At 39.6% G+C, this 27144-nt stretch overlaps 2 protein-coding genes and 1 long non-coding RNA gene across 5 annotated transcripts in view; 2 read left to right on the top strand and 1 right to left on the bottom strand.

Moving 5' to 3' along the window:
• zgc:194930 (uncharacterized protein LOC557813 homolog) overlaps positions 1-4948 on the top strand; it is a 36169-nt gene extending 31221 nt beyond the window's left edge. The window contains exon 3 of the mRNA XM_047384922.1: positions 2291-4948. Within this exon, the coding sequence (XP_047240878.1) occupies positions 2291-3071 (781 nt within the window). The 3' untranslated portion in view covers positions 3072-4948. The remainder of the gene's footprint in view (positions 1-2290) is intronic.
• Positions 4949-11198: 6250 nt separating this feature from the next.
• On the top strand, positions 11199-14178 carry LOC124880043. The gene is made up of 3 exons (XR_007041218.1): positions 11199-11334; positions 12596-12710; positions 12879-14178. It is a non-coding gene; the product is annotated as an uncharacterized LOC124880043 (long non-coding RNA).
• Positions 14179-15629: 1451 nt separating this feature from the next.
• rell1 (RELT like 1) overlaps positions 15630-27144 on the bottom strand; it is a 37754-nt gene continuing 26239 nt past the window's right edge. Inside the window, exons 4-9 of one of the 3 annotated variants that reach the window (XR_007041243.1) lie at positions 26679-26730; positions 20869-21111; positions 17708-17840; positions 16445-16488; positions 15995-16344; positions 15630-15907 (exon numbers count right to left, since the gene is read on the bottom strand). Coding sequence is in view for 1 of the 3 variants with exons in the window: in XM_047385093.1 (XP_047241049.1) it covers positions 16456-16488; positions 17708-17840; positions 20869-21111; positions 26679-26730 (461 nt within the window). In the remaining 2 variants the exon portion in view is untranslated. Of the gene's footprint in view, positions 16345-16444; positions 16489-17707; positions 17841-20868; positions 21112-26678; positions 26731-27144 lie in introns of all 3 variants that reach the window. The other 2 variants (XR_007041244.1, XM_047385093.1) reach the window with 2 other exon arrangements.

The raw sequence follows: 27144 nt of genomic DNA, 5'->3' as shown, positions 1-27144 counted from the left end.
TCCAATTAATTTATGACCTCTTTAAATCCTTTACCAAACTCATAAGCTGCTGCAATCTTCTCTCTGAAGGCCTCAGACAAATCTTTGGATCTCACCAAGATGTCGAGTCTCACTTAAAAAGTCAGGAGCACCTTAAACAGAAGGTCTGAGGTTTAAACAGCAAAATCCAATACTCCTGTTTTCAGATATTTACGTATATAGCAAAATAAATCCCAATTTTTATCCCAATCAAAAGTAGGAATGGGTACCAAATTCGGTACTTTTATAGGTACTGACCGAATTCCCTCTGTACTACCGAGTACCAATTCACGTAAAATCAAACGGTACCATGTTTCGGTACCTAAACGCATCATTTTGACACTGAGGGAGTGGAAGAGTTGGCAATTTTCCATGCCGGACATGAACACAGCACTGCACGCAAAATGACGTCAGTCGCCACTGGTACCGTCAACAAAGCATGGCTGATAGAAAGCGTTCGAAAGTAAGGCTCCACTTTTCAAAATGTGATGCAGATTACGCTCGCTGCAATATTTGAAGCACCTGGTTAAGCACCAGATGTTTCTCATCAGCCTCAGATCTACGGCTATGTCTCCTGCATTCGGCACCGTTAGCACGCCTGCATCCGTTAGCAACTCGTTGTCTGCAACTAGCAACATGGCTGGGTTTTAATTTGTGCATTATTAAGAAAAAACAGGGGAGTCAGTTAAGGGTTTTGATGTTGAAGAAATGTTAGAAATAACTGAGATGTTACAATACAAACAGCTGGATGTTGTTTTGATATATTCATAAAAATTTATATATTGAGAAATAAATATGTTAGATTGAAAATGAAATGTTATTATTAAACAAATTAAAATTTATTTCCACATCAACGCACACCAAAGTACCCGAAACCGGTACCGTTGCGTGCCGCTATCGATTCACAGGTACCGGCTATCGGTACCGTATCGGATTTAAATGTGAAAGATACCCATCCCCAATCAGAAGATGAAGATAGTCCAAATAAGCATCTGCTTATAAATGACTTACTTTGTCAAAGATTTGCATCTGTTCCTATGACATCACCTCAATTTACATGAGAGAAGCTAAATTGACTTGAAATATGCTCCAGGGATGAAAAAGGTGGTTTATTTCTTGTTTTGTTGGTCCACTTCAGCTGGAAGCAATAATAGAAAATCGCAACAGGCCGTGTGTTTGTTTGGCTCTTTGAAAATTGCTTTGAGATGAACGGGATGGACGCCTGTTGTTGATGAAAATACAGTTTCTCTCCTTTCTTCTCCTGCCAAGCTTTCTCATCCACCTCTAAGTATTGGTCATTTTTTTTTCTTAGTATAACTCAAAGTGAGCCTCTCGCTTCTCTGAAAACATGCTTCAGATTTCACCTTTGGCAGAGGACACAGCAGAAAGCTGAGAAAATGGAAAACATTCAGAACCCATAATGAGAGACACAAAATGATGCGGGGTTGGTAAGAGGTGCTTAAGTGAGAGGGCGAGTCTCTGTGCGGGCGGCTGCGTCTGCCTGCTGGTGGGGGACAAAGAAACCCGAGTCAGTCGGCATGTTTGAAAATTCCCAGAACCTGTGTTCTTGTGAGGCTCAAAGAAGGAGGCCCGGATCAAGAAGAAGAGCTACCTCACAGTGGTACTGAACGAGACACTGAAACACGGTGATGTGATGGAGAAAGCACATGGAACGATGGGCATTAAAAACCAGAGGTGCTCACAGCAGGTGGTGTCTGGGCTGTAAAGCCTCCCTGCTCACAGGTGGAGGATCTGTGTGAGCGAGGTCATTTGTACTAATGTCCTTGAAAGCAAATCCCACAGTGTTGTGGAGATCACAGAGCCGGCAAACATAGCAAGCGTCTCCTAACGGCTTAGAAAGTAAAAGTTAATTATGTCAACCTTCGCCAGAGTAGCGTGTCGATCCTACAAACATCAACAAATCAGAGGATTATCTGCCGATTTCTGACTGTCAGGTGGTTGGTGCTTCTTTGATTCACAGGAATATGGATGTAGATCATCCTTTCGTTGGCCTCCATCTATCCATTATCCATCAATCAATCCATCCATCCACTATCCAACCTGAAGGGTTTTTACTTCATTAATTTTACACGTTATTGTAAAGCTGTCACTGTTGTTGGACACATGAAGTCAGAGCTATCTTTTTACCTGCTATTTTTGAGCACCCATCTTTTATTTGGATGCTGCTTCCTCATTATGTGAGTCTCAGCTTTTACAGAGCCTTATTCACGTCTCTATCTCTGTGACTTACATGTCTGTGTCTCCCTGACAGCTACATCTATGACCCCTCAGCCCCGGCGGACGTGCAGAAAGCTGACTCTGCGGGCAGCTCCCTCTACCAGCACCACACGGGCGGAGACCCCAACTGCTACCCACAGGGTGGCCACAACAAGCAGAAGCAGGGCTTCCACAACTTGGGCTTCAGCAGGTCCAATGACAGCACACTCAAACTAGAGTTCGACAACAACCAGGTCAACCAGAGGCTGCATTCTGCACCGTCACTTGCAAAGGAGCTGCACCAGCAGGCGAGCGCACCTCCCGTAGATGAGGGGCTGTACATCATCCAGCCGGAGGCTGTAAGACCACGATGGATGGACATAGATCCAAGCCAGGTACCTATTTACCCAAACGTGCTGCAGTACGAGAACCACAGTAGCTACAGCGAGCAGGAGCACGAAGTTACAACGAATGGGTGGGACAGCTCCATCACCATCTGCAACATCCCAGGTAAGAGCCCATCAGTGGAGGAGATCGATGAAGGCGTTGGAGGGACACCAGAGCACCTGTGGGACACTGGGGATGAGGGGAGCATCTTGTCTGTGGACATCCACACCAGCACCACCAGCTTGTCCTCAGGCGGCACGAGGGACGAGCTCACGCTGTCAAAGACTCCGGACATTTTCACCGTGGAGAGCAGGATCTCGGTGACAAAGAGCGAGGATGGCGAGGAGGTGAGGAAGGGCCAGACGGAGGTGCAGAGCGTCACAGACTCGATGGTGGCGGAGGCTCTTGCTGCTTTGGAGGCCGCCACCGCCGGGGAGGATTCCGACTGAAAAATCCCACAAAAAGTAATCAGAACGAATCCTGACAGAGCAATCAGGACCGCCATGAAACTTTGCCAAAGTTCTGAACAATGAAACACGCAACAAATGAAGGAAAGCTCTGTTTGCAGTAAAAAACGGATTCATTTTAAAGCTGTGGACAATTTTTACTGTGACAAAGCAGAACATCTGCCTCGTGAAGAAGGCTTCATGTTTCAAAGCTGCAACTAAAGAGACTCGTGTCTGGACTGGACACTGCCTGCAGCTGGATCAGGGTGCACCTAACACTCCACGCTCCTAATAGGCTGGAGCCGCTCAGACATGCCTTTGACATCAACGGGATATTTTAATTATAAAACATAATCCTTTCATAACGAGTCAACACAATCCCTGCTTCCAACCTCTTTCAGAATCCCTCCATTTAAAGTGCCATGCAACTATTCAAACATCTTCAGACAACCACAAACCTCAGTGTCTTTTATTCATATTTGGTGTGACCGATCGAGACAAAGTAGTTGTGAACAAGAAAAATACTAAATGCTTTTTTTTCTACAAATATCTGAAAAGTGTGAAATGTCCCCTGAGTCAGAACCACCACATTCTACTTTGTAAAATAGCCCAGATTGGATGGGGAGAGACAGCCAATATAAGTTTTCATGTCTTGCTCCCAATTCTCAGTTGGGTTTAGGTCCTTACTTTGACTAGGCCGTTGTTACACACGATTCTTTGATCTAACCCATTGTATTATAGCTCAGTCTGTAGGTTTATGGGTTTTAAGGAGGAGGAACCTAGCTTCCTATCAGCTCTGACCAGCTTCCCCGTCTCTGCTGACAAAAACCATCCCCACAGCCTGATGCTGCCACCACCATGTTCTACCAAAAAGTAACATTTTTGATCTAATTTTGTTTTCCTTTTCTTTTTTCCCGTCCATTTGACCAAAGCACTTTCTATAATATATTTGCTGGAGTTTATTTAGGGGTATGAGAGTGAAGGTGGTGGATATAAATATATGCCATATTTTTTTTTTTTTTTTTTGATGATGATTTGGAAACCTTTTAGCGGTGTCCTTCTACTTCATGATCCTACGCTGCTTTGTGGTGGTCTAACATAAAATATCAATAAAAGACATGGAGGTTAGTGATTGTAACGTGACAAAATGGAACGATTTTCAAAGGGAAGGATCCTTTTGTTGGCCTCTGCAGCCAAGAGAGAAGGAAAGGTCATGACATTTCTTTTTACAGATTATTTATCTTTAGTGTAACTGTATTGCGTTTGGTGTCGTCACCTTTAATCTCATGTAGGAACTGGAAGTTATTAATGACCAGAGAAGAGCAGAGGCATTCATTTAGTCCTTATTTATAGCTTTCTTCTTTCACTAATTTCACATTAACACAAAGAATATAGAATCGACCTGCAGTTAATAAACAAAAGCAATGAACACAAGGGTTTTATATCAGCAGTTTCCATGCACATAATTAATGTTAAATTTTTTAATTCTGAGAAATAAGTCTTCTTTCTGCCTTAATTTCTGAACTTTTCCATCCAAGGTTATCAAGCCAAGCAAAGGTCAGTTATTCTCAGTGCAAACTTAACCAAACAAACGCCATACATTCAACCTGCTAACTTCTTGTTTTCGGTTTCAAAGGTCAAGCTTTAAATTTGTAGCCCAGCCTGCGACATCCGTTCTGCTCGTACCTAAAAAGGAACTAATTAAGGCTGGCTGAATGCTGAAGAAGTAATCCAGATGAAAGGAAATGTCTTGCTCAGCAAATTTTATTTTATGTTTCACAGAGAATACCCATTTCAATCGTTTGCCTGCCAAATCATTTCTCCTTATTGCATTTGTACCTTTAAATAAATTAAAGTGTAATAAAGGCTGTGTGAAATAATTTATTGTTGCTCCTTTACTAAATGCAGAACATATCAGTTGTAAAAATCCTTCTAAAAGGCTTTTGATAACAATACATTTATTTGTTGCGATGAAACGCAAGATAAACCCACATTAACCAACTATAAAAACATGCTATGCACAGAGGTGAAGATGTTAGACGCTTCTAATATGCTCAGAGGTTTTTCTTCCCATGTTTGGGATTTTGTTTTTAGGAATTTCCTTCTTCTCATTCACATTTTTCTTTTAACTCGACAGGAGACCAACTATTGGAGTCAGTGGCATTTCGAGCACGTATTGTGCTCATTGGTATTGTGCAGTTATCCTTAAGTATTAACAGTGCCTCTCCATCATTAAACGCCAGCACGGTTCACTCAAAGTCACGCTTAAATCTAAAGTCCTGTCAACAACTACAAAAGCTGCTGTTTGTTTTGCATGCTAGCAGGAGCATGCTATCATTAGCATGGTATTTAATATTAGCATTTGCCTTAGAAAGTATTATCATCAAGTTTGACTAATGTGATACACGACCTTTGCACACCACTTTTACTATATCGTGTGAGTAATGCAGTGTAGAGATTCTAGGGTTTAGTGGATGAATAAATATAAATAGGTAGTTCGAAAAACAATATTTTAGCCAGTTATTCAGTCGTGGTTATTTAAGCACAAAAAAACCAGTGGTGGTCCATCTAAATTCAACACACTTACTGTTTTTTTAAACTAGCCACTTTGCTAATTACTCTCAGTACTGTATACTGGGAAACAACTGGGGAAATACGTTCAGATAAAACTGGAAAGGGCTAAGTATGCCAAATACAAAAGAATGATCTCAGACAGACAGGGAAGGATGGGGCGCGGCGCCTAGCGTAGCGTAGCGTAGCGTAGCAGTATGCAGAGGACGCAACCGTGCTTGAGTCCTGACCCTGGAGACCAATGATGCATGGTCACTTTCTGTCTGCCTACTTTGAAAAACTAATACGAATAAAGGCCAGTAGTGCTGAAATATATATCAAAAAATAAAAACAGATAAGGAAGGAAGAAAGATCTGATATATACACAAAGATGTGGCGCAAACATTATATAATATCTTCTATACATTCTGTATAGTTAATGTTTCATAAAATATGCGCTTTGGGAGACTAGTTGGTTGTACATGGCAACAAATGTTTGTTTTTTTCCCCCCTTGTTCAGTGTAAATAATAGTGATGAGTGTGGGAGGTAGTTGCTTAAACTTCGCTGTCGCAGCAGCTAGAGCCTCAGCGGGCATCATCCGTGGCCCCTGGGACCCCAGCTAATTAACACCTTTGGGACTTTGTGATTCACAAACGGCCTGTGTGCGCACAGTGAACCATGGTAACTTCCACAGCAACCTGGAATAACGATAATGAAAAGAATCAAGATCCGCTGACTTTTAACTTGGTCACGTTAGGAGAGAGCCTGAGGATAGTTGTGGTTCTTGTCTGTCCCAGTGCAGCAGGAAACAGATGATAGACCAGAACGGCTGTTTTTTGACTTATCTGACCACCTTCTCTTTTTATCTTCATCGTCTTCCTCTTTGCAAGAAATTCTCCCTTTTTTTTAACTATTATAAATTTAAAACTCCACAGTTTTTTATTTGTCTTACAAATCATGTTTATAACATGTGGCTGTATTATTAAGTTACAAACCTTCAACTATCTTTTAACTACTTCCTTTCTCGCCTTCTTACTAGACTGTCATGTTTTTCATACTTCCTCCACAACAAACCACTGAATCCCTGAGGACGAACGCCTCAGCTTTGAATTTGAAGCACTACAGCGAAGCCACATGAAAGCTGTCATCTAGAGCGTACTGTCACACACACACATGGACAGACTGATTCTGCATATGTGTGTGTGAATGCATCCACAGTTTATCCCAAGCTTTGATTTAAAATGACTGGGAGCGATTGAACGGGAAAGCGTGTGTCTGCAGAGGCTGCATTTTGTGTTTTTCATCATGATGGATGACAAAACCTTGTGAACACAGAGGCAGCCTGTTTAGTCAGAGGCAACACACACGGTGGTGGAATCACAAGCCCAAGCTCAGGAATAACAGTGCAAAACCACAATGAAAACATGTTTGGTTTAAATAAGTCGACAGCAAAAAGGATGAGATGTAAATAGTTTGGGAAAAATGCAGCACCTAGTAAGGTTTAAAAGGGTTTGCTTGTTTTGTTGTTGTTTTTTTTTTTTTATCATTCTTCTACTTATTTTGTTGTTTATGCAAATAGCAATAAAACAAAAAGGGGACAAAAGGGATTTGCCCCCCCACCCCAACAGTTCTTAGATGAGTTTTTGTTTTGCTCTTTGAGTAATTCGGTGAGCTGTTTGTGGATAATGGCTCTCATTGAGGTTTATTAGTCTCAGAGCCTTAGAAATGGCTTTGTTATAAGGGACATTTTTTTTTATCTGTTCCTAAATCTTTATCTTTCTTTAGCACCACAGAAATAAGAGCAACTAAGAGAAATTGTGCCACGAATTGCAGATGGATGAAGAGAACGTCCTCTGTAGAATGGCGACGCTCACCCTTAAGTGGGGGCCTTGGAGTAGATCCATCGCGTCCGTGCATAGAAAGGAGTCTGTTGGGCATCTGATCAGGAATCCCTACCTTAGTGCCTCCATTTGAAGGTTTTCCAAGCACGTCTCACTGCGAGGAGAAACTAGATTAATCAATTCTTGCCTGGCAACACATTGCGACACCCTAGAAAGAACTGGAGAGGTATATCTGGGTTTGGATGGATGGACAGATAAATATTGAATATTTTATGGAAAACATAGTTGTTCCAGCCACAGTTGAAAAGAAACATCTCACGATCCTGCAAAATGTGTTCTGTCCTCCGGGGCTGGTTTCAGGCAGGACTATTGAGTTTGTTGGTGTTCAGTAGTTAAAGCACAGTTTCAATGCTTCCTTTAATGAATGTTTTAATAATGTGTGGTCCAATTTTGCTTCCTGGAGTAACGTTCAGTTATTTCCACTTTCGAGAAATCTTAAGCCCATCAGTGGCATCCTCATAACCATTCAGTGTTAGTTTTTAGACTTGTGTACAGAGATTTGAGAGACTATTTAATTATATGCAGCAGATTACGAAATGAGTAGATCAGCCAGATTGAGGCAAGTGTTCTTAAATAAAACAACATTTTCATGAATATTTCATGACTTTACTATTTGTAGTATATGTTACTGTAAGCACTTGGAACACTGTATAAAAGCACAAATGGTTCTTACAAAGTCTTTAGAAGGAAGAAAGGCTTCAACTGAAGCTAGTCTTTTATAATTGAACTATTTTTTTGTGAATTGTCAAAATATAGCAAGATTATTAACACAATACTGATTGTGCAAAGTAAAATACTCTACAAATAAAGAAGATTTTTAATGTAGAAATGTCAGCCGACTGTAAGGTATGTCCATGTACAATACAGCAAATCACTCAATACTTGGTTGGGCCTCCTTTTGCATGAATTACTGCATCAATGCAGTGTGGCAAGAATGAGATCTGCTCAGGTGTTAAGGAAGTTCAGGATTCTTAATTAGTGGCCTTCAGCCCATCTGCATTGTAGATCTGGTGTCTCTTATATTACATTCGATTATACTCCATAGATCTTTTGTGGGGGTTTTTACACTGGACCTCAGGCAACTTCAGTTCCTCTCCACTCTTCCTCCAGACTCTGGGACCTTAATTTCCAAATGAAATGCAAATCTGAAAAGAGGACTTTGGGCCACTGAGCAAAGGTCAATTTCTTCTTAGCCCAGGAAAGAAGCTACTGATGACTCTTGGCTCTTTAAGCTTTGACTCCAGCTCAAGTCTACACCTTGTGAATCTCTCCCAAACTCATGAATTTGTTTGGCTTCACAATCCTCTCCAGGCTACTGACAGCCCTATTGGTTGTCTAATTTTTCTACAACACCTTTCCTTCCAATTAACTTTCCACTAATAACCTTGCATACAGTACTGTATGAACAGCCAACTTCTTCACCAGTGATTTTGTTTATGCTTACTCTACTTGTGGAGGGTGGGAGTAACTGTCAAGTTTGCAGTATTGCCATGACTGAAAAGCCATAACATAACATTTCTCCATTCCTCCTTACAAGTAATATTCCAGATTTCTAAGAAACTGAAATGTGTTTTCAGTAGCTGTATCCAGTAAACATGAAAATTAACAAGAAAAATTGAAAGATATCAATATGGGTTTAATAAAACTATGAGTTCTTACTTTTTAAATTTAGTTACTGAAATAAATTAACTTTTCAATGACATCAATATTTATTGAGATCCATCTGTACTTTGGGATGTTGTCAGCAAAAAAAAAGGAATATTGTGTAACATAAAAACAGACTAAAGACAGCGTGTATAATGAGAAAAAAACAGGACTTAGGATGGAACCTTGAGGAACTCCAAATGTAAATGGTGCTGCTCCTAAAGAATGCTTGTCTACATGAACTGAGATGGTCCTGAAGATTAAATAAAACCTTAACCAACCAATGTTCCTACAGGATACTAAGGTCAACAGTCTCACTGTTGTCTAAATACACCAAAATAGCTGAGTTCCCAGATTCAACAGTTCCAGTTCTATGGTACATAGAAGTAAACTGAAACTAGTCATTGATACAGTTTCCCTTTTTTTAAAGATGTTTTTTTCACGGCACTAGTGGCCTTTAGTTTTGTTATTTGAAAGTATGCAGACAGGAAATTGGGTGAAGACATGCAGCACAGGTCGCCAGGGTTGGGACTTAAACCACTGAAACCTATGGGTCACGTGCTCTTCCGCTACGCCACAAGAGGCGACCCAATTGATGCAGTTTTCTTAGAGAATCAAAAATATCCTTAAAATGCAATTTGTTGGCTTTGTTTTTCACATCATGAACGGGTAAAAACAGCCTGCTAGTATGTTAAATCAGTCCCATCTACAGTACTGGAATTACAAGGGTTGGACAATGAAACTGAAACACCTGGTTTTAGACCACAATAATTTATTAGTATGGTGTAGGGCCTCCTTTTGCGGCCAATACAGCGTCAATTCATCTTGGGAATGACATATACAAGTCCTGCACAGTGGTCAGAGGGATTTTAAGCCATTCTTCTTGCAGGTTAGTGGCCAGGTCACTACGTGATACTGGTGGAGGAAAACGTTTCCTGACTCGCTCCTCCAAAACACCCCAAAGTGGCTCAATAATATCTGTCTTGCTGTGTGTATTGGTGCATTGTCATCCTGATACACGGCACCGTCTTCAGGATACAATGTTTGAACCATTGGATGCACATGGTCCTCAAGAATGGTTCGGTAGTCCTTGGCAGTGACGTGCCCATCTAGCACAAGTATTGGGCCAAGGGAATGCCATGATATGGCAGCCCAAACCATCACTGATCCACCCCCATGCTTCACTCTGGGCATGCAACAGTCTGGGTGGTACGCTTCTTTGGGGCTTCTCCACACCGTAACTCTCCCGGATGTGGGGAAAACAGTAAAGGTGGATTCATCAGAGAACAATACATGTTTCACATTGTCCACAGCCCAAGATTTGCGCTCCTTGCACCATTGAAACCGATGTTTGGCATTGGCATGAATGACCAAAGGTTTGGCTATAGCAGCCCAGCCGTGTATATTGACCCTGTGGAGCTCCTGATGGACAGTTCTGGTGGAAACAGGAGAGTTGAGGTGCGCATTTAATTCAGCTGTGATTTGGGCAGCCGTGGTTTTATGTTTTTTGGATACAATCTGGGTTAGCACCAGAACATCCCTTTCAGACAGCTTCCTCTTGCGTCCACAGTTAATCCTGTTGGATGTGGTTCGTCCTTCTTGGTGGTATGCTGACATTACCCTGGATACCGTGGCTCTTGATACATCACAAAGACTTACTGTCTTGGTCACAGATGCACCAGCAAGACGTGCACCAACAATTTGTCCTCTTTTGAACTCTGGTATGTCACCCATAATGTTGTGTGCATTTCAATATTTTGAGCAAAACTGTGCTCTTACCCTGCTAATTGAACCTTCACACTCTGCACTTACTGGTGCAATGTGCAATCAATGAAGACTGGTTACCAGGCTGGTCCAATTTAGCCATGAAACCTCCCACACTAAAATGACAGGTGTTTCAGTTTCATTGTCCAACCCCTATATATGAACAAGGTGTTTCAAATTGCACTCTGTATGCTACATTTCAATCTCATTCACCTTTTCAGTGACTCACAATAATCAGTTCACTACGCTACACAGGCAAGAAAACCGCACAAAAAGCCGTATTGCAACAAGCTCATTTGTACCGCTGTGGACGGATAACATGAGAACAAATGAGCACTTTGTGTGTCAGATTCCTTCATGTTGTTTTTATTGGGTCCATTAGGCAGCTGGTTGCAGAGTCCCCGAGGTGTGTGTGCTCCGTTAATGTGTTTGTTTTTCTCAGAGCACTGTTGATGTTAATGATGTCACCCTTAATTGTTGCACAGAAACACACTTCCACCTCAGAGGAACAGTTATGATAGTCTACTTAAATATGGACTCTCCACACAGGTTATTTTGTTTTTGTGGCAGAAACTAAACCTGATCATTTTGTTGAGATATTTCTCTGAGACAAAAAGACTTTGTGGCTAAAATTTAAAAATAAGAAATTAACTGAAAGCATTTCTACCAGAAAAACCTAGAAAGGACAATAGAGAAAGTCACTGGAGATAGTGAGTTGCGGCCACCCAAGCAGAGAAGTGTCAGACGGAGGAAAAAACAAATAGAAATTGTAAATCTTTTTATTTAAAACGAAATGTGTAATTTCTGGATGCACCAGCTTCAATCGGGAGTTGTAACACCATTAGACTTTCTGATTTCTGGTCTTTGGGTCTGATTTTTACTGCAGCTGCAGGGAACACAAGAACTACAGATCAGCGTCTGACACGTCTCCAAATAATCTTATGCTAACTTCTTTCTGTAGCTTTGTGCAGGTTTTCGTTGTTCTTTAGTAACATTTGCAGCCTTGTTCAAACTTCTCGTTGTGTATTCTATGATTTAATGAGATAACAACCCTCAGAAGTTGAAAAAAAAAAAAAAAAGCATTCACTTCTGCAGCTATTAATGAGATTTAAATGTTTGGTGGCCATAATGGATTTTCTCCAACTTCTAACTGGAAGTTAGAGCTACAGTTAAAATGAAATTCAGTATTAGCTACTAATTGTAAGATAGCATTTGATTCTCTGATGTTTTACAAAGAGTAGAAAGGCTGTTAGAATAAGTCATTTTAAGACTTTAGAGATGTTTTACTAACTGTAGTCCTGGCTAGATGACTCCTGACATTTTTATGGGGGTTTTAATAAACTCTCAGTACATCCGTGCTCTGAAATTCCTTCAAAAATGCAGATAGTATTCTGAAAATGTGGCTTCTAGTCCCTCTTTGTTAAAACTGTAAATTTTATGACTTTTTATCTCACCTCCCCTGTTAACATTAATGTAATTGCTCACTGTTTAAATATCTCAGCCTAGAGCTCAAAATAGACCTCCCTTTGTTGGAACGGAACCAACATTTTCAGAAACAGGTTAATGTTTTACCATAGTTAAAGATTAGACCTTCTCACAGGAAACTGTATTAAGGGGTTTTCTCCTAAAAGGTTATTCCATGTAATGTTTGCTGTTTCTACATTCAGGTGAAAGATAATGTTGCTGGTTAAAACAGTGATTGCTGCCCTCTCATTGGACTCTTTGAATTACCGGACAGCAGTTTCAGGAAAAGTGGAATCGGGGCGTGAGTCAATTCAGAAGGTCAGTGCTTCTCTGCTTTGGTTCAGAGATAACTCAGTTTCCTCTCTGTTGTCCTAAATGCCTGTTAAACAGACACAAGAGAGATTTTCCCTTTGAGCCAGAAAGGGTTCCTACACAGAGTTCATGGTATAAGTATAAATACAAAGTTTTACTGTGAATTTACTGCAGATGCTTCTACTGAATGCTTGACAGACGGATGTACGGACAGACATGGATGGATGGATGGATGCTGACCAGAGCCCAGTCCTCCTTCCTGCCAGTCAGTCAGAGACAGGATGCGGAGCGATCAGCCTGGGATCGTCATGGAAACCTGTGTCCTGCAGGCCTGAATAATGCAGTACCTGGGATAAATTTACAGCATTTGAAGTCCCGCAGAAGACTGATCATAGCTGTAGCTGCACCCTTTCATATTCATGCCTAATAAATGGATTGGTTCCACTGTGGTTTCCAGACCTTACTGAAAAGGAGTGGACGCCTACGTCCCAGAGCGAGCTAAAGTAAACACGCACATGTATCAGGAGTCAATATTTGCAGCTGCCTCCTGTGCTGCTTTACTCGTGTCCCTCACTGTCATCCGGCAGCTTTCTAACATCCTGCAGCCATCTTAGTGCATGTTTTCAGAAGACTTTGAGTCTGCAACCCAGGCGTCATCCTCTGTGCCCTATTCCACTAAAAGCAAACGTCCCCATCACCACCTTGAAACTCAAACCTCCCTCCGGCACAGTCAAGTGTCATTCAGTCTGGGAGCTGTTAGCTATCTGTTAATAATTCAGTCAAATAATGACCTAAATTAACAGATTTCCTCTCACTATATTTATCCTTCTCTCATAATACCCATGTCCTTTACCAAGAACATTGCGTGGGTAAGTCCAACAAGCCTCAGAAGGTCAATGGAGACAGAACAAAAAACAAAAGAAAAAAGTCAAGGCTTGTTAATCCGCAGTCTTGAGCTCCAAACGCATCTCATCTCTATTATCTGGAAATAACATGGTCGAGAGCTGAAGGTCGGCGTACTCGAGATGAGCAAGACAAATCATCTTTTCATTAGAGCATGAAGCAGACAGACAGAGGAGCCCCTCAGAGGGTGGAGAAGGTGGAGGGGGAAATGAGACGGAATGGAAAATGAAGATGGATGGCTCCATCAGGTCAGAGAGAAACAGTAGGCTGCAGGTGAACGGACACAGATCCTTAATAAAGTTGCCTCTCTGCAGTGTTTCTTATGTGTTATTTTTATTTGTTCAGCATCCTGAATGTGTGCTTTAAAAAGGAAGCAAAGTGAAGTGACATTTACAGACTGAAACAAGAAAATGATTTCAGTCTGAGTCATGGCTCCCTTCCTCATTTATGACTCAGATGGTTTCTTATCACAGTTAAAGATAGACAAAGGGTCGATTTTAACTTCTAATATGGACCACAAATAGATTGTCTTTTCTGGTGACAAATAGTCACTACTAAACAGTCTTCAGAACATTACATCCCCCCCCATGTCGTGGCCATGGAAATCACAGACAACACAAAAAATAACTAATTCGAGCTTTAAACACAAGAACTGCTATGCATACCCATAAATGTATTGTGAATTTAGTCCAATTATATTACACTTACTAGGCCTATTGATGGCTACCCTTTGTTGGAAAAACAACAAGAACTTCTCCTAAAGGTGAAAATTCAACTGGGAAACTTTAGAGCTCGTCAAGGAATCTATGTCCATATTGCATCTAAAATCTTTTAGATCCAACTTGGCCGGGCATTATGTAAAATGTACTGAAAGTTGTAGTCACTGTTAATTAGCACTTCCATAACCAGTTTCAATGTGTCTGGGATCCTTGTTCTGGTGGACCACTCAGCTGTTGATTTGAGGCAAAGGTAGATTTTCTTTATTACTAAATTCACTTGTAAATGCACCGGCAACCCTGGCAGTAATATAGACCACAGTATGATGCTGCCACCACCGTGCTTCGTAGTTAGTACAGTGTTCTTAAGGGTTGAAAGAAGTCTTACTTTGACTCCTCTAAACACTTTGTGGGCTTCTCTTTATTTTATATACTTCTTTTTACTCAACCACATATACCACTTACTCTACTACACATATTTAACACTAGTTTAATGCAGATTTAAACTACTATGAAGAATATATTTCTTCTGATCAGATAACATTTTTCCCAGAAGGCATCTGGCTTCAAACTTCCATCATGGATCCTCTCACTTCCTGTCCATCTTAAACTGGCTTCTCTGCTGTTCGAGCATCTAGCAGTTTATGACCGGTGGTTCCTGGGTTATTCTTAAACATCCAAACCAATTTCCTGTCATTTCCAGGTGACAGTTTGGGTCATATGGTTAAACTCTGACAACTGTGTGAACGCAGCAGAACCATATATACAACATTAGATGTGAACCGATGTTGCTTCTGGATCTTGTTACAAGGGAGGTAGAGCACAACATCAATTTCTTAAACCTATGGATTCTGTGTCTATTTGATGTTTTTTTTTTTTACTATTGTTGAGAGGATCATTTTGCAGGAGTGTCAGATGCCAGTCCTCCAACGTTTTGATGCATCCCTGGTCCAACACACCTGAATCAAATGCCTGCTACTGACCAGATTATTTGAGTGAGATGTGCTGAAGCAGAGACGTCTAAAAGCTGCAGGACACCTGCGAGCATTGATCGAAGTCTGAATACTTCAGTGTAAAGAAGATCTTTAAGTGTATGTTTTAATTCTTACACTTTGTTCTGCTTAAATGTACAAACAAATCAAAAACAAGTTCTGACTTTGTAAAGAGAGACGTGTCCCTGAGAGGCCGGAGACCAAACAGCTTGGAGCACAAAGTCTGCAAATCTATTTTTGCTCCTTTACAGGAAATAACGTGTTGTTGGGTTGAGAAATCTGCTGTCTGTAGAAACGTTGATCTATTGTTCGAGTCAGAATACTGAAAGTTCTTTATTAAGGGAAGACAGAACACTAAAAAAAAGTACATAGATATATAATTAGATTGTTTAAAAAAAAAAAAAAAAAGCAGAAACTTGATAATGAAAGAAGTTAAAAAGCAGGCACACTTTGAGTCCATGTAACCCGATTACAGGAGATGGCTCATCCCCGGTGGCGCTGATCCGGTTAATTTCCTGGTGCGGCTGCTCCATCAGGTTGTTGCAGCTTCCTGTTTGGAAATCCCAGCTCTGTCTCAGGCTGCCTCTACCTGCTTGCAGGTGTATTTTTAGAATTTAAATTGATATAAACACACAAAAATGCAATCTTCTATAATCCACCTATAAAAACATATACATACATCATGGACCACTTGGTTGTGTTGCCAAAAAAACAGTTACTGAGAAAGCACTGGTTCAAGCTCAGATCATGGCATCAGGCAGCCGTCCTGCCAATGAGCAAGGCACCGCTGGGAAAACTACTGCAGGGGGAAAACCTGAACACTTTCTCCTTCTTCTGTTTGTAAAACAACCTCTGCTGCAGGTTCTCAGCAGCAGGTTTCACTACCAGCAGAGCAACATCATGATGAGGCCCCTCCTGGATCTGTACGTCCCTCCCAGCTCTGAAGAGGTTACTGGTCTCATCAGAGTTTAAAATTAAAAAAATAAATCCAAAGTGTCCAGATGTTGGTCCTGCTCTCCATGTGGAAAACTAGGAGGGAATAAGGAGGGAAAGTTGTTACACACGAACAGATTTAAAATATGCAAACTGTAAAAAAACAAAATAATAATAAAAATAAATAATAAGTTACCTGGACTTCTATCACTTCTCTTTGTCTGAGTTTTCTGTCTCTTCCTGTCAGAAAAAGGTAAATAAAAAGATTTTTCTGGATCCAGAAAATAATGACATTATCGCTGCCACGGTGCAGGTTTACTCATCATCTTAGGGATTTTTCCTTTCAGCAGCATCAGCATGACAAAGCTAAAAGTCAACAGCAGAGCTTATGGTAAGAAACGGAGCAAACACGGATGTAAACGAGCAAAATGTTTCCCCCACCCTAAAACTAAATTTGGTTAAGATGTTGATTCAGTCTGATGGATCTAAATACCGTTGTTCTAAAGCGTGAGATGATTAGACGCTCTCAGTGTCTGGATTAAACTAAAGGACAGGAACAAACGTTAAGGTCCTGCTTAACAGGGGAGTTCTTTCCGCTGTCGCTACATGCAGGATCGGTAGGAGGGATTTCTGCAGAGTCCACGACACAATGCAAGCGACTTCTCACCGTCGCTACATGCTCATCCAGGAGGAGTGAATGCAGCAAGTCACTGACTCCATGCAATCTGCTGGGTTTCCTTAGATGGAAAACTTTCACTGGAACACCAAACTAAAGTTGACTGCAACATTTGAAAACTAGGACCGGTTTGGAATAATGTAACCCACTTTAAATCTGCAACTTCCTGTTCACACCATGTGGCACAGAGGCCGATTTCTCTCAGACACTCTTCAAAATGGGAAAGAAAAGAGAACTTGCCACTCTAAAGCCAATTAAATCTTGTATGAGTTCCAACAGCATTTCATTTCCTTTGGGAATAAAAAGTATTTTGAATTCAAATGCAAAAACATTTTTATTTTATTTTTATTTACACATCTTACACTCAGAGTGTTAATTCGGTGGAAAGAACATTTCTCCGGCCGATTTGAATTTTTGAGGTTTAACTCATGACTGTTTTTATCAAAGATAAATCAAAGATAAATAAGTAATATCATAATATTATCTCAAAATATGAAAACAGCGCTACACTACAGACTTATCTGGACTATTTCTCTCTCCCTCTGATTTATTTGAATAAATTTGCAGTCACTTCTTTTTCTCACAAATCCAGCTTTTGTGCACAAATTTATAAATGTATCACAGAGTTGTGCTACAGAAAAAACAAAAGGTGAATTTCCTTCAAGACTTCTTTACACATCTTTAAATAGACAGGCAATAATTGCAGAGAGCTCTAACGTTCACACAGGATATCATTAGGAAAAGCAATGCGCAGGAGAATCTGACAGTTTTCAGAGCACCAACCTTTTGGGATTCTGACGTCATTCTGCTGCGGCGGACCGCCTCTGCTGGCGATGACGGGACGCTGCCATTAGGGTCAGTTATTAACAGAGTACGTCGATCCTTTGCTGGTTTTTCACACTTTGTCACGCGGAACCTAAAGAGGAAAAGAATGATGATGTTTGAAAGATTTAAAATCTTGTGGTCTAAATGAGAATGTCAAGAGGGGGCCAGTTTGAGGGAGCTGGTCCCCAGGGGGATTTGCGCTGGCAATCTTTCCTTTTTAAATTAATTTATATATATATCCATCTCTCACTTAGATGCGGTGTGTTGTAGGCCTTCTACCATTCCTGTCACACTAACAGCTGTGCACTTTCTGGTGATACACTCGCTCACATACACCCACTCAACAGAAACATGCTTATTTATACACAGACATTCACCAACCCACACACACACATCCACAGACACACAGATAATCCGACTGGTTGAAGGTCAGACAAACACAGGTTACTATTACATCAATGTGGTCTGCCTATTTTACTGCTGGATTCAGCCTTGATTTCATAAAGTCAATCACGCATTTAGGATTTGGTCTTGAGATTTCCTATTTGCAGAGCAAATCTGCCCTGGCACATGGCAACCAGCTTCTCTATATGGTGGCAACAACACACGTGTAAAAAAACTAAAAAAACTGCTACTGCTCTTATGAGGGAAGAAACTACAGACTGAAAAGCACACTGTATGATCTTCACACTTAACATTCATAAGCTAGATAGAAATACACTGCTCAAAGAAAACAATATAACTCCAAGTAAATCAAACTTCTGTGAAATCAAACTGTCCACTTAGGAAGAGACACTGATTGACCATCAGTTTAACATGATGTTGTGTAAATAGACAACAGGGGGAAATCTTTGGTGATTAACAAGACACTCAATAAAGGAGTGGTTCTGCAGGTGGGGACCACAGACCACTTCTCAGTACCTATACTTTCTGGATGATGTTTTGGTCACTTTTGAATGTTGGTGGTTCTTTCACACTCGTGGTAGCATGAGACGGACTCTACAACCCACACAAGTTTGATATAGGTCAATACAATTGCCAAATTGTAAAGTGAACAGAAAAAAAAGTTTTCATAATTACAAATAATGATCTGAAAACTGCGGCATGAACTTGTCTCCTTTACTCTTATACACCTAAATTAATCTCAGTATAAATCCAGCTGTTCTGTGAAGGCCTCAGAGGTTTGTTAGAGAACATTAGTGAACAAACAGCATCATGAAACACAAGGAACACAGCAGACAGGTCAGGGACAAAGCTGTGTGTGAAGATCAAAGTTGGGTTAGGTTAGAAAACAATATTCTAAGGTTTGAACATCTCACAGAGCTCTGATCAATCAATTATTCAAAAATGGAAAGTGTATGTTAGAACTGCAAACCTTCCCAGTAATGGCTGCCCACCTAAACTGCCTGGAAAGGAAAGAGGCCCAGGGTAACCGGAGGAGCTGCAGAAATCCACAACCCAATTATCAGGATCTGTTAATAGGACCATGAGTAGTTGTGCACTCCATATATCTGACATTTCTTCAAACTTCTCCGCCTTGGACATCGTTCCTCACCACAGTTCATGAGGTTAAGTGTTTGGGCAGAATAACATAGAAGTGATTTAGATTGAAATGATCTAAACGTTTTTCATTTTATGAAGTTTGGTTTTGTTTGGGTTGAACTCAGTTATCTTGGTGCCAGCAGAATATCTGCAGCACATGTGTTCAAGTTGTGTTCTTTGTATGTTTTTAAAGTTAAGACAAACTTTACTTGAAGGGTGATTTTAAATACAGAAGATTGATCATAACGCGCCGTCTGCGCTTATGCATTTTAACCATTTTATTGACGGTATTTTTAAAGGTGTGTGTTTGATTCTGGTGCTAAGCTATCAGCCTCCTTTGTTAGCTTCAACTGCTAACAGGTAAGGACACGTGCTAGCTGCTAAATAATATTTACCCAGAATGGTTTAGTTTTCAATCCAGTAAATAATGTGTCCCTAACATCATTTTACTAAATTTGATAACTAAGTAAACGCCATTAAACCTCATTTCTCCAGAAAGATTTGGCTCATTTCCAAAATATTTCCTTAAATATTTTACCATTCCCTTAATAATATTTCTTTAAATATTATTTTAATAAATAAAGGCAGCTAATGAGGCACCATTGAGAATTAGACATCCAGAAGGTTGGTTTTATTCAGCAGATCATTATTTAAAACATTATTTTATTAAAATAAAATTTTCTCTGATCTTGCATTGTGAATGGTTGTTTTAAGGTATACCAATTATTGTCTAAGTTAGTTCCAAGACTAACTTAACTTCACTTCCAGATTATTCAAGATAATCCTTGGTTCTCAAACATAAACATTGCATGGTAATGTTGCATCACTCATTTGGTCATAATTTTCAATCATCTTTAATCAACTTGTTTATATTGTACATAGCCCATTAATCTTCCCTATTCTTTAATTCTGCTTGGTAGTTTAGTTAAATGGTACTAGCAGTTTGCTGACTGAAGTATTTTAACTGGAAGTTGAAGTATTTTGTTATATTTGGAGAGAAGTTGTATTTATTCTGTATGTGTGTGCAGAGCTTGCTGTTTGAGAACACCGGTGCACAAATTCACTCCATCTATTGTTCTAATAGTACCACACCGCACCAGGCAGGTATTCATAAAACAATAACTGACAGTGAGCAGTTTGGCTTTAATTCCTGATAATCAGGTTTTGCACCGACTTGGTAATTTTGATCAAAATAACTAACTTTGTTAATAATTGTCTTTGGCACTTATTAATAGTTATTCATAGCCAAACCAAACAATATTGTTGCACAACAACAATAACAATGTAATCTGTAATATTTTAGCAGTAGTAATTATTAGGATTTTGATTTTAAATAAAGGCAGTTAGATAGTTTTATATTTTTGTTTTGAAATAATTATTTTAATACCGTGGAACTGTTAGTTTGGCTCCAGTTAGAACCTCCAAACCATTTGTCATTGATGAGGGTTCAGAGTTCATATGTAATGTGTAGCTAACATGCACTCTGTGGTTACCTGTTAGTGTTTTTTATTATTGTCAAGTTATGTAAGGAAATTATCACCAAAGTAGTTTCTTTAAAGAGTCTAGGTGCTACCAACCTGCCCACAGAGAGGACTGTGACCTCATTACTGCGGCGCTGCTCTGGCTTTCGGGCCGAGAGCTTCCTCATTATTGGCCATTTCTTCTGGTTGCAGCGGGTGCAGATGTTCTTGTGGCCGCTCAGACCGCCAATGGTGTGCAGGTGGCTGCAGGTGTGCTTGAGTGCTTCTGGGGGCGCCCCAGGTGATACGGGGGTCAGCGGTGGGGTAGAAGGAGCCAGCGAGACGGGCGTCATTGGAGGACTGAAGACAGAAAGTCAGGAGATGGGAGAAGAAATTAAGATATTTGAAACTAAGGGTGGTTCATTTAGCCTAAAATTAACACCCCCAAATTTTAGGGCTTGATCAGGGTACATTATGTATTTCGCAGGAAACGTCCCATTTGTTTAACACCTCTTTGTTATTGCCACTCCTTGATTAGGAGGCATCTTCCAAATGTCTGACACTGAAAACTTTAGGACTCCTGCTGAGCCGTTTACATTTCTAAAAGGTGTCCTCCCGTTTCCTAACCTGACCAGGTAAACAACCTGTGCATGTTGAGTGGTGCATTCAAGAGCACCAAGATAAAGATGCAGACATGCAGTGGTTACCGTCCTCTACCATGTGACCTCCAGTTCAGTTCAGCTCGTGAACAATAATTATTTAAACTATTTTAAAAGGTTAGTTATCATTGCTGCAAACACTGAATAGAAACATTGTCAAAAGTAGCTCTGAGACATTTCCTAAACTAACCAACAACTTGCTTTCAATCAGTCTTACAGAACAAAATTAAAGCTTATTTAACGAAGTGGTGCTTCCTCTATTAAAACCCATCACCGCTGAATGACATTAATATTTCATATCTCTAAACAATTACTGACAAGCCCCCTGAGATCCAGCCCTCATTGATTTTCTTTAAAGCAAAAAAAAAAAAGAAATGATGACGACCTTCTCTTGGCAGCAGCAAAAACTTTCATAATATCTGCAGTTTTTCCCCCCTCCACATTCATATTCATCTCTGGGTTCAAGAAAGAGGAAACAATTTAGGCCATATTTCTCGTCTTTTTGTTCTCCTACATGTTTTTGTCTTTTATGACCCTGGAGAGCAGCAGCTCGCCTTGTTTGCACACAACTGTGGAACAAACGCAGCTCCCGCCTGCTGATGTAAATAAGCAATGCTAAGATTGTTTGTTGCTAATGCGGAGGGATGGGGCTCGATTATTTTGAGTTTGCTTCTCTTCGGCGGCCGCTAAAATAAACCACTGAAGCAAGGCTGGAGAAAGAGAGGAAGAACATGCTTAGGAGGAGTCGGTGGATATGCGGAAGAAGGTTTATTAGTTGCTGATTTTAATTGTGAAAATATATCTTATAGATGGAAAATATGAGAAATTGTTTTACACAAATACCCAGTTATATAAAAAGAATAGTCTAATGTATCCACCCAACGTTTATACACACACACTAATTAGCAGATTGAGAACAGTAGGTTTCCCCACAACCTTGATGACTAACCTTGTGAGCTACAGCCACTGTAAAATCAAGCAAAAAAAAGTATTGCTCTCTTTTAGATTTTTTTTTTGTTTTTAATTTTTGGCGCATTTTAATGGTTTAAAGTCAAACACATTATATCACACAAATATAACCTAAACACAAAATGCATTTTTTAAAATAAAAATAGTACTTTTTGCCTACTCGTCTTTGCAGAATTATCCTAATTCAGCCATGCAGGTGGGTCAGATAGTTATTTTTTGAAATGTTGCTTGTTTTAGGTCAGATGTAATGGGATGCTGACCTTCCAGAAATCTCCAAGTCTGTCTCGTCAGCCCGCAGAATATTTTTCTAAAAGTCTAAAGGGTCATCAAGCTCTTATTTTTGGCAGGTTTGAAACCGACCTTTTTGTCCTCTTTGATCAGAAATGGTTTTTGTGTTTGAACTGGACGCCATTTTTGTCCAGTCTCTTTCTTATTGTTCAACTATCAACAATGACCTTCACGGAGGTAAGTATGACTGTAATGCTTTAGATCTTGCTCTGGGTTCCTTTGTGACCTCTTGGATAAGTTAGCTCTTGTAATTTTAGTAAAGCTAGACACTTCTGGGCAGGGTCACTTTTCCATGTTTTCTCCAGTTGGAGATAATGACTATTCACTGGAGTCCCAAAGCCTTAGAGATGGTTTTTAATCCATTTTAATCTGTTACATGTCAATAACTTTGCTTCTGATCCATTCCTAAATTCAATTAGATCCAGGCATGTGTGGTTTTTGAGATCTGTTTGTCTGCTTCATGTTGTCTGGCAGGTTCTATTAAGGCGATTTCTTGACGTCACAGCTCAGGTAGCAATCAAGCCAGGGTGCGACTAATCAAAACTGATCTGAAATATGTGGTTAATCACAGTTATTCTTCATTTTACAATGCTTGAAAAGCTTTTAACCCGTAATAAATTAAATCACCAATTAAAAACTTATTTTTGCATTTCCTCAGGTTATCTTAGTCGGAGAATACGATTTGTTTGATTCAAAAAATTTAAGAGTGACAAAAAAAAAGCAAAAGTGGAAGAAATCTGTAAGGGTGCAAAAACTTGTTCATGGTAGGGAAGGGCAACTATGGTACTTTTCATTGTTACTTAAGGCGCTGTCAAGATAAATTTGCACTAATTAATGTAACTGTTCCCCTGCAGCAGAATAATGTACAAATAATTTTTTGTTCATTGGTTTCTTGTTATTGCAATAAATAAAACATCGTGATAAACTTTAAGTCCATATCGCCCATTGCTAGCTCACAGGGTTGTAGGCTACATCTGAAAGAAAAGATGTCCCAATATCGTTAATCTGTTCACACGGCTGACGTTGTATTATCGATAAAAGACAAGAAAAACTTCTAAAAGAATAAAAGGATGTTTGTTTACTGAAGGACATGCCTGCCTTGTATAGGTCTGGCTACAATTCTGTAACAAAAATAAATAAAATTAAACTAGTGCATATAAATATTCTTAATGCAGGTGTACAGTTAGTAGGGCCACCTCCATTTCCAACGGGAGGGAAATAAGGATATGAGGGAGTGAAGATGAAGGGGACCGAAGGAGGCAGGCGGCTGAGGAAGGAAAGTTAAGGAGCAAATGTTGGATGAAGATAGCAAAGCCTGGCCGCACTACAGTCACTCTCCTGCTCGTGGTTTCCCTCTATCCTTCTTTTTCTCCTCTTCCAAGTCTCTCTGTTTTTCTATGTGTCACCCTATGCCCATGTATCCCATAAATCAACCCCAACCAATACCCCTCTTCTCCCGTATCTACCATCTCTAAGTGATCCGCTGGCAGGCTGCCCGACCTGGCACAGAGAAACAGAAAGATATGGATTGTAACAGCCAGAGAAAGAGGCGGCCACTACGGAGAGCAATCTGAACTGAAGGACGCAAGTGAAAGGGAAAACGAGGGCTGGAAATATGTGAATCAAGCCATCTGGAGGGAGAACCGAACAGGCAAAACACATGAAAGTAGTCCGGAAAAGAGTGATGAATTCCCCTTTAAAACTAGTTTCCTCTACAACAATATGAAAGGAAGATAAAAGCAGAGGACTGGAAATATACTCCCCTAATTTATGATTTACATCCTCTCCTGTCACTAGCATATCTTCTTCCATTGTGTCCATGTTCTTATTTCCCCTTTTCCTTCTTCTCTTGCCGTTCCCATGTACGGACAGATATCAAAAGGCATTTGATCTGATTCAACCCTTTCCATCTGCTCCTGCCTGTATAATTAAGGGTCATCTTGTCCTAACAAGCAGAAAGACTTTGATTTGAAATGTTGATGTCAGATGACCCCCATGAGATTTAAATCAGAGCAAGAAAATTGGATACTTTTAAAAGGATACTGATAATCTGAGGCAAGCAAGAAAAATACCATTTGGCCATCAACAGATTTGCAGTCACAAACCCATTTAACATATATATTTTTTTAAATGAATCTATATTTCATTATGTATGGAGTTTATTTTGTGTCAAGTATTTAAACAATTTACAGAGATAAATGGCAAAAATGCTTGAACCTCACACAAAGAAGTTACATCTCACCCTAAAACTGCCATGAAGCATATAAAGCTTAAATGTTAGCTATTACTTTTGGCTAGCCACTCTGCAAAGGATTCACATTAACAAGCATTTCCAGTGTGTTCAGCTAATATTTGCTCAAAACATCCACATTTTTCTTATTCACAAAAAACTATGTTAGGGAATTCATATATGCTTAAAATTTACTTTTCTCGACTACCATTAGTAGGTTTTTGGGATCTTTCTAAAACTAGGTAGCCTATGTTAGCATATAAAGCTGGTAAAATCTCAATTTTAGATAGATCTTTTGGACAGACACTCTACAAAGTATTCAAATTTATCAATTTTCCCTGTAATCACTTTTAAAATATTTTCTATTAGGAACTATTCTGTTTATTAATTGGTCATCTGCAAAACATTCAGAAACAGCTGTTTAGTTCAACCGTAGCAAATTAGCGAGCTAATTAGCAAGCTAGTTAGCTTGAAAATGCTAAATTAGCTTGACACAAAATGAAGCCAAAACACCAAATAAAAAAAACAATAAACATGTTATGTATGTCCTAATGTAGAGTGTTCACTAACTTAGCCATCTAAAAATGAAAATAAATAAATACAAAACATTGATTATTGTTACAAAATATCTGGGGAAAAAAAACATTTTTAAATGCTTGCAGTTATTTTTTTTTCCTTAGTCTCTAAAACACTAGCCATGAAACCTGCAGAAATATATGTTTTAGCTGATTTTAGCCATCATCTTTTTTGTTTTTAATTTGGCCCAAACAAATTGGGTTCTTCTGATACACTTCTGATTTTAGAAAGTGCTGTTTAACAGCTGGTTTTATCTTATCCCCAGAGTTTGATGGAGTCTGTTTTAATCTGGATAAAAAAGTGGAGGAGCTTAAAAGAGAACAAAACATTCAGTGAAGAGTTTTTGGATTTCCTACGGTTGCATGAACTTATTAGATGTTTTATATAATCTTTTCTTTGGGAAAATCCATTAACTGATCAGGGAGCTAAATGAGTTGGCACTCCGTGACCTTAAACAGCTACCCTGAATCACAGCAAATATGTTTGAAAGTTGGCTGCAGTTTACAGAGTACCGTTGGTCACCTTTAGTAAATCCAGTTAAGGTTTTGATAGTATAATAAATTAGGCTAAACACTGACTGAGCTTTATCCAGAAAAATTATGAATCATTTGCAGGAAGCCCATGCTCATGATCTAAACAAATACATATGTATGTTTTTATATGTTTATAAATTGTCAACGGTATAAAAAAAAAAACATTGTCAACCAACCACTACTTCAAATTAACAATACTCTAAAAAAATGTCTTAATCTTTGCCAGTTAACTCAAAATTTAATCAAGTGAGTATGTCTGAAGTAATGCAAGCTGCAGCTCCTAAAGTTCTTTCAAGTTTTAATTTTGTTCTCATTTTTATTTATTTAAACTTACAGTCCCACAATGCATTCTGGCTAAAAATCCAAAAGGAAAATATGCCAACAGCTGCACACGTGGTTTAATAATCCCATAATGCACTGATGTGGGGCGCAGCAGCATTTTGGGAATATTCTCTAGCTGCTTGGCCTCTATCAACCCCTGCCAATCTGGAAAAGAATGAAGAAAAGAAATGTGGCCTGATTGCTTTGAGGCTTCTTGTGCTGCTCATAAATTTTGACTTAAGGTTTACAAGGGGGCCTGTAGTGCCACCTGGTGGGTGAGTCCAATTAGAGCAGGTATTGCTGTGAAAAAATGTAAAGGATTTTTGTTCACAGGACCATAATGATACTTACTCTGAATCGACGCTGTTCTGTTGAATCATGGCATTCAGGGCATCAGAGTTTGCTGAGGAGGAACACAGAGAGTCACATACAAAAATGAACAGATGTAAATTAAATTAAACTTGTTTTTTTAAATATATGTAGCATCAGAGTCCAATGCCGAGAGTGGTACAGTAACTTCAAAGTTGCACACTGTATGCATTTACTAAGGTGTCAGAGCAGTGCCAGGGGGACTATCCTGGACCAGGGAAAGTCTTGTTGTAAGAAAACAAGCCTGAACATTATTCAAAACATATTTAACTGAAAATCAGCTCTTGGAAATGACTTAAATTTCTTACAATTCAGAGCCCCCCAAAAAACAGCTTCTTCTTACTGTTAGAGCTGACAGCTCAGATTTAACTTTATATATCCTGGACCAAGCCACGTATTTCCCTCTCCTAGGCCTTGATGCATACACAAAATTCATCATAAGCCTGCA

The sequence above is a fragment of the Girardinichthys multiradiatus genome, chromosome 14, assembly GCF_021462225.1.
Source record: "Girardinichthys multiradiatus isolate DD_20200921_A chromosome 14, DD_fGirMul_XY1, whole genome shotgun sequence".
In the NCBI taxonomy this organism is placed as follows: domain Eukaryota; kingdom Metazoa; phylum Chordata; class Actinopteri; order Cyprinodontiformes; family Goodeidae; genus Girardinichthys; species Girardinichthys multiradiatus.
Note: the sequence above shows the minus strand (reverse complement) of the source record. Positions and strands in the feature narration are given on the sequence as shown.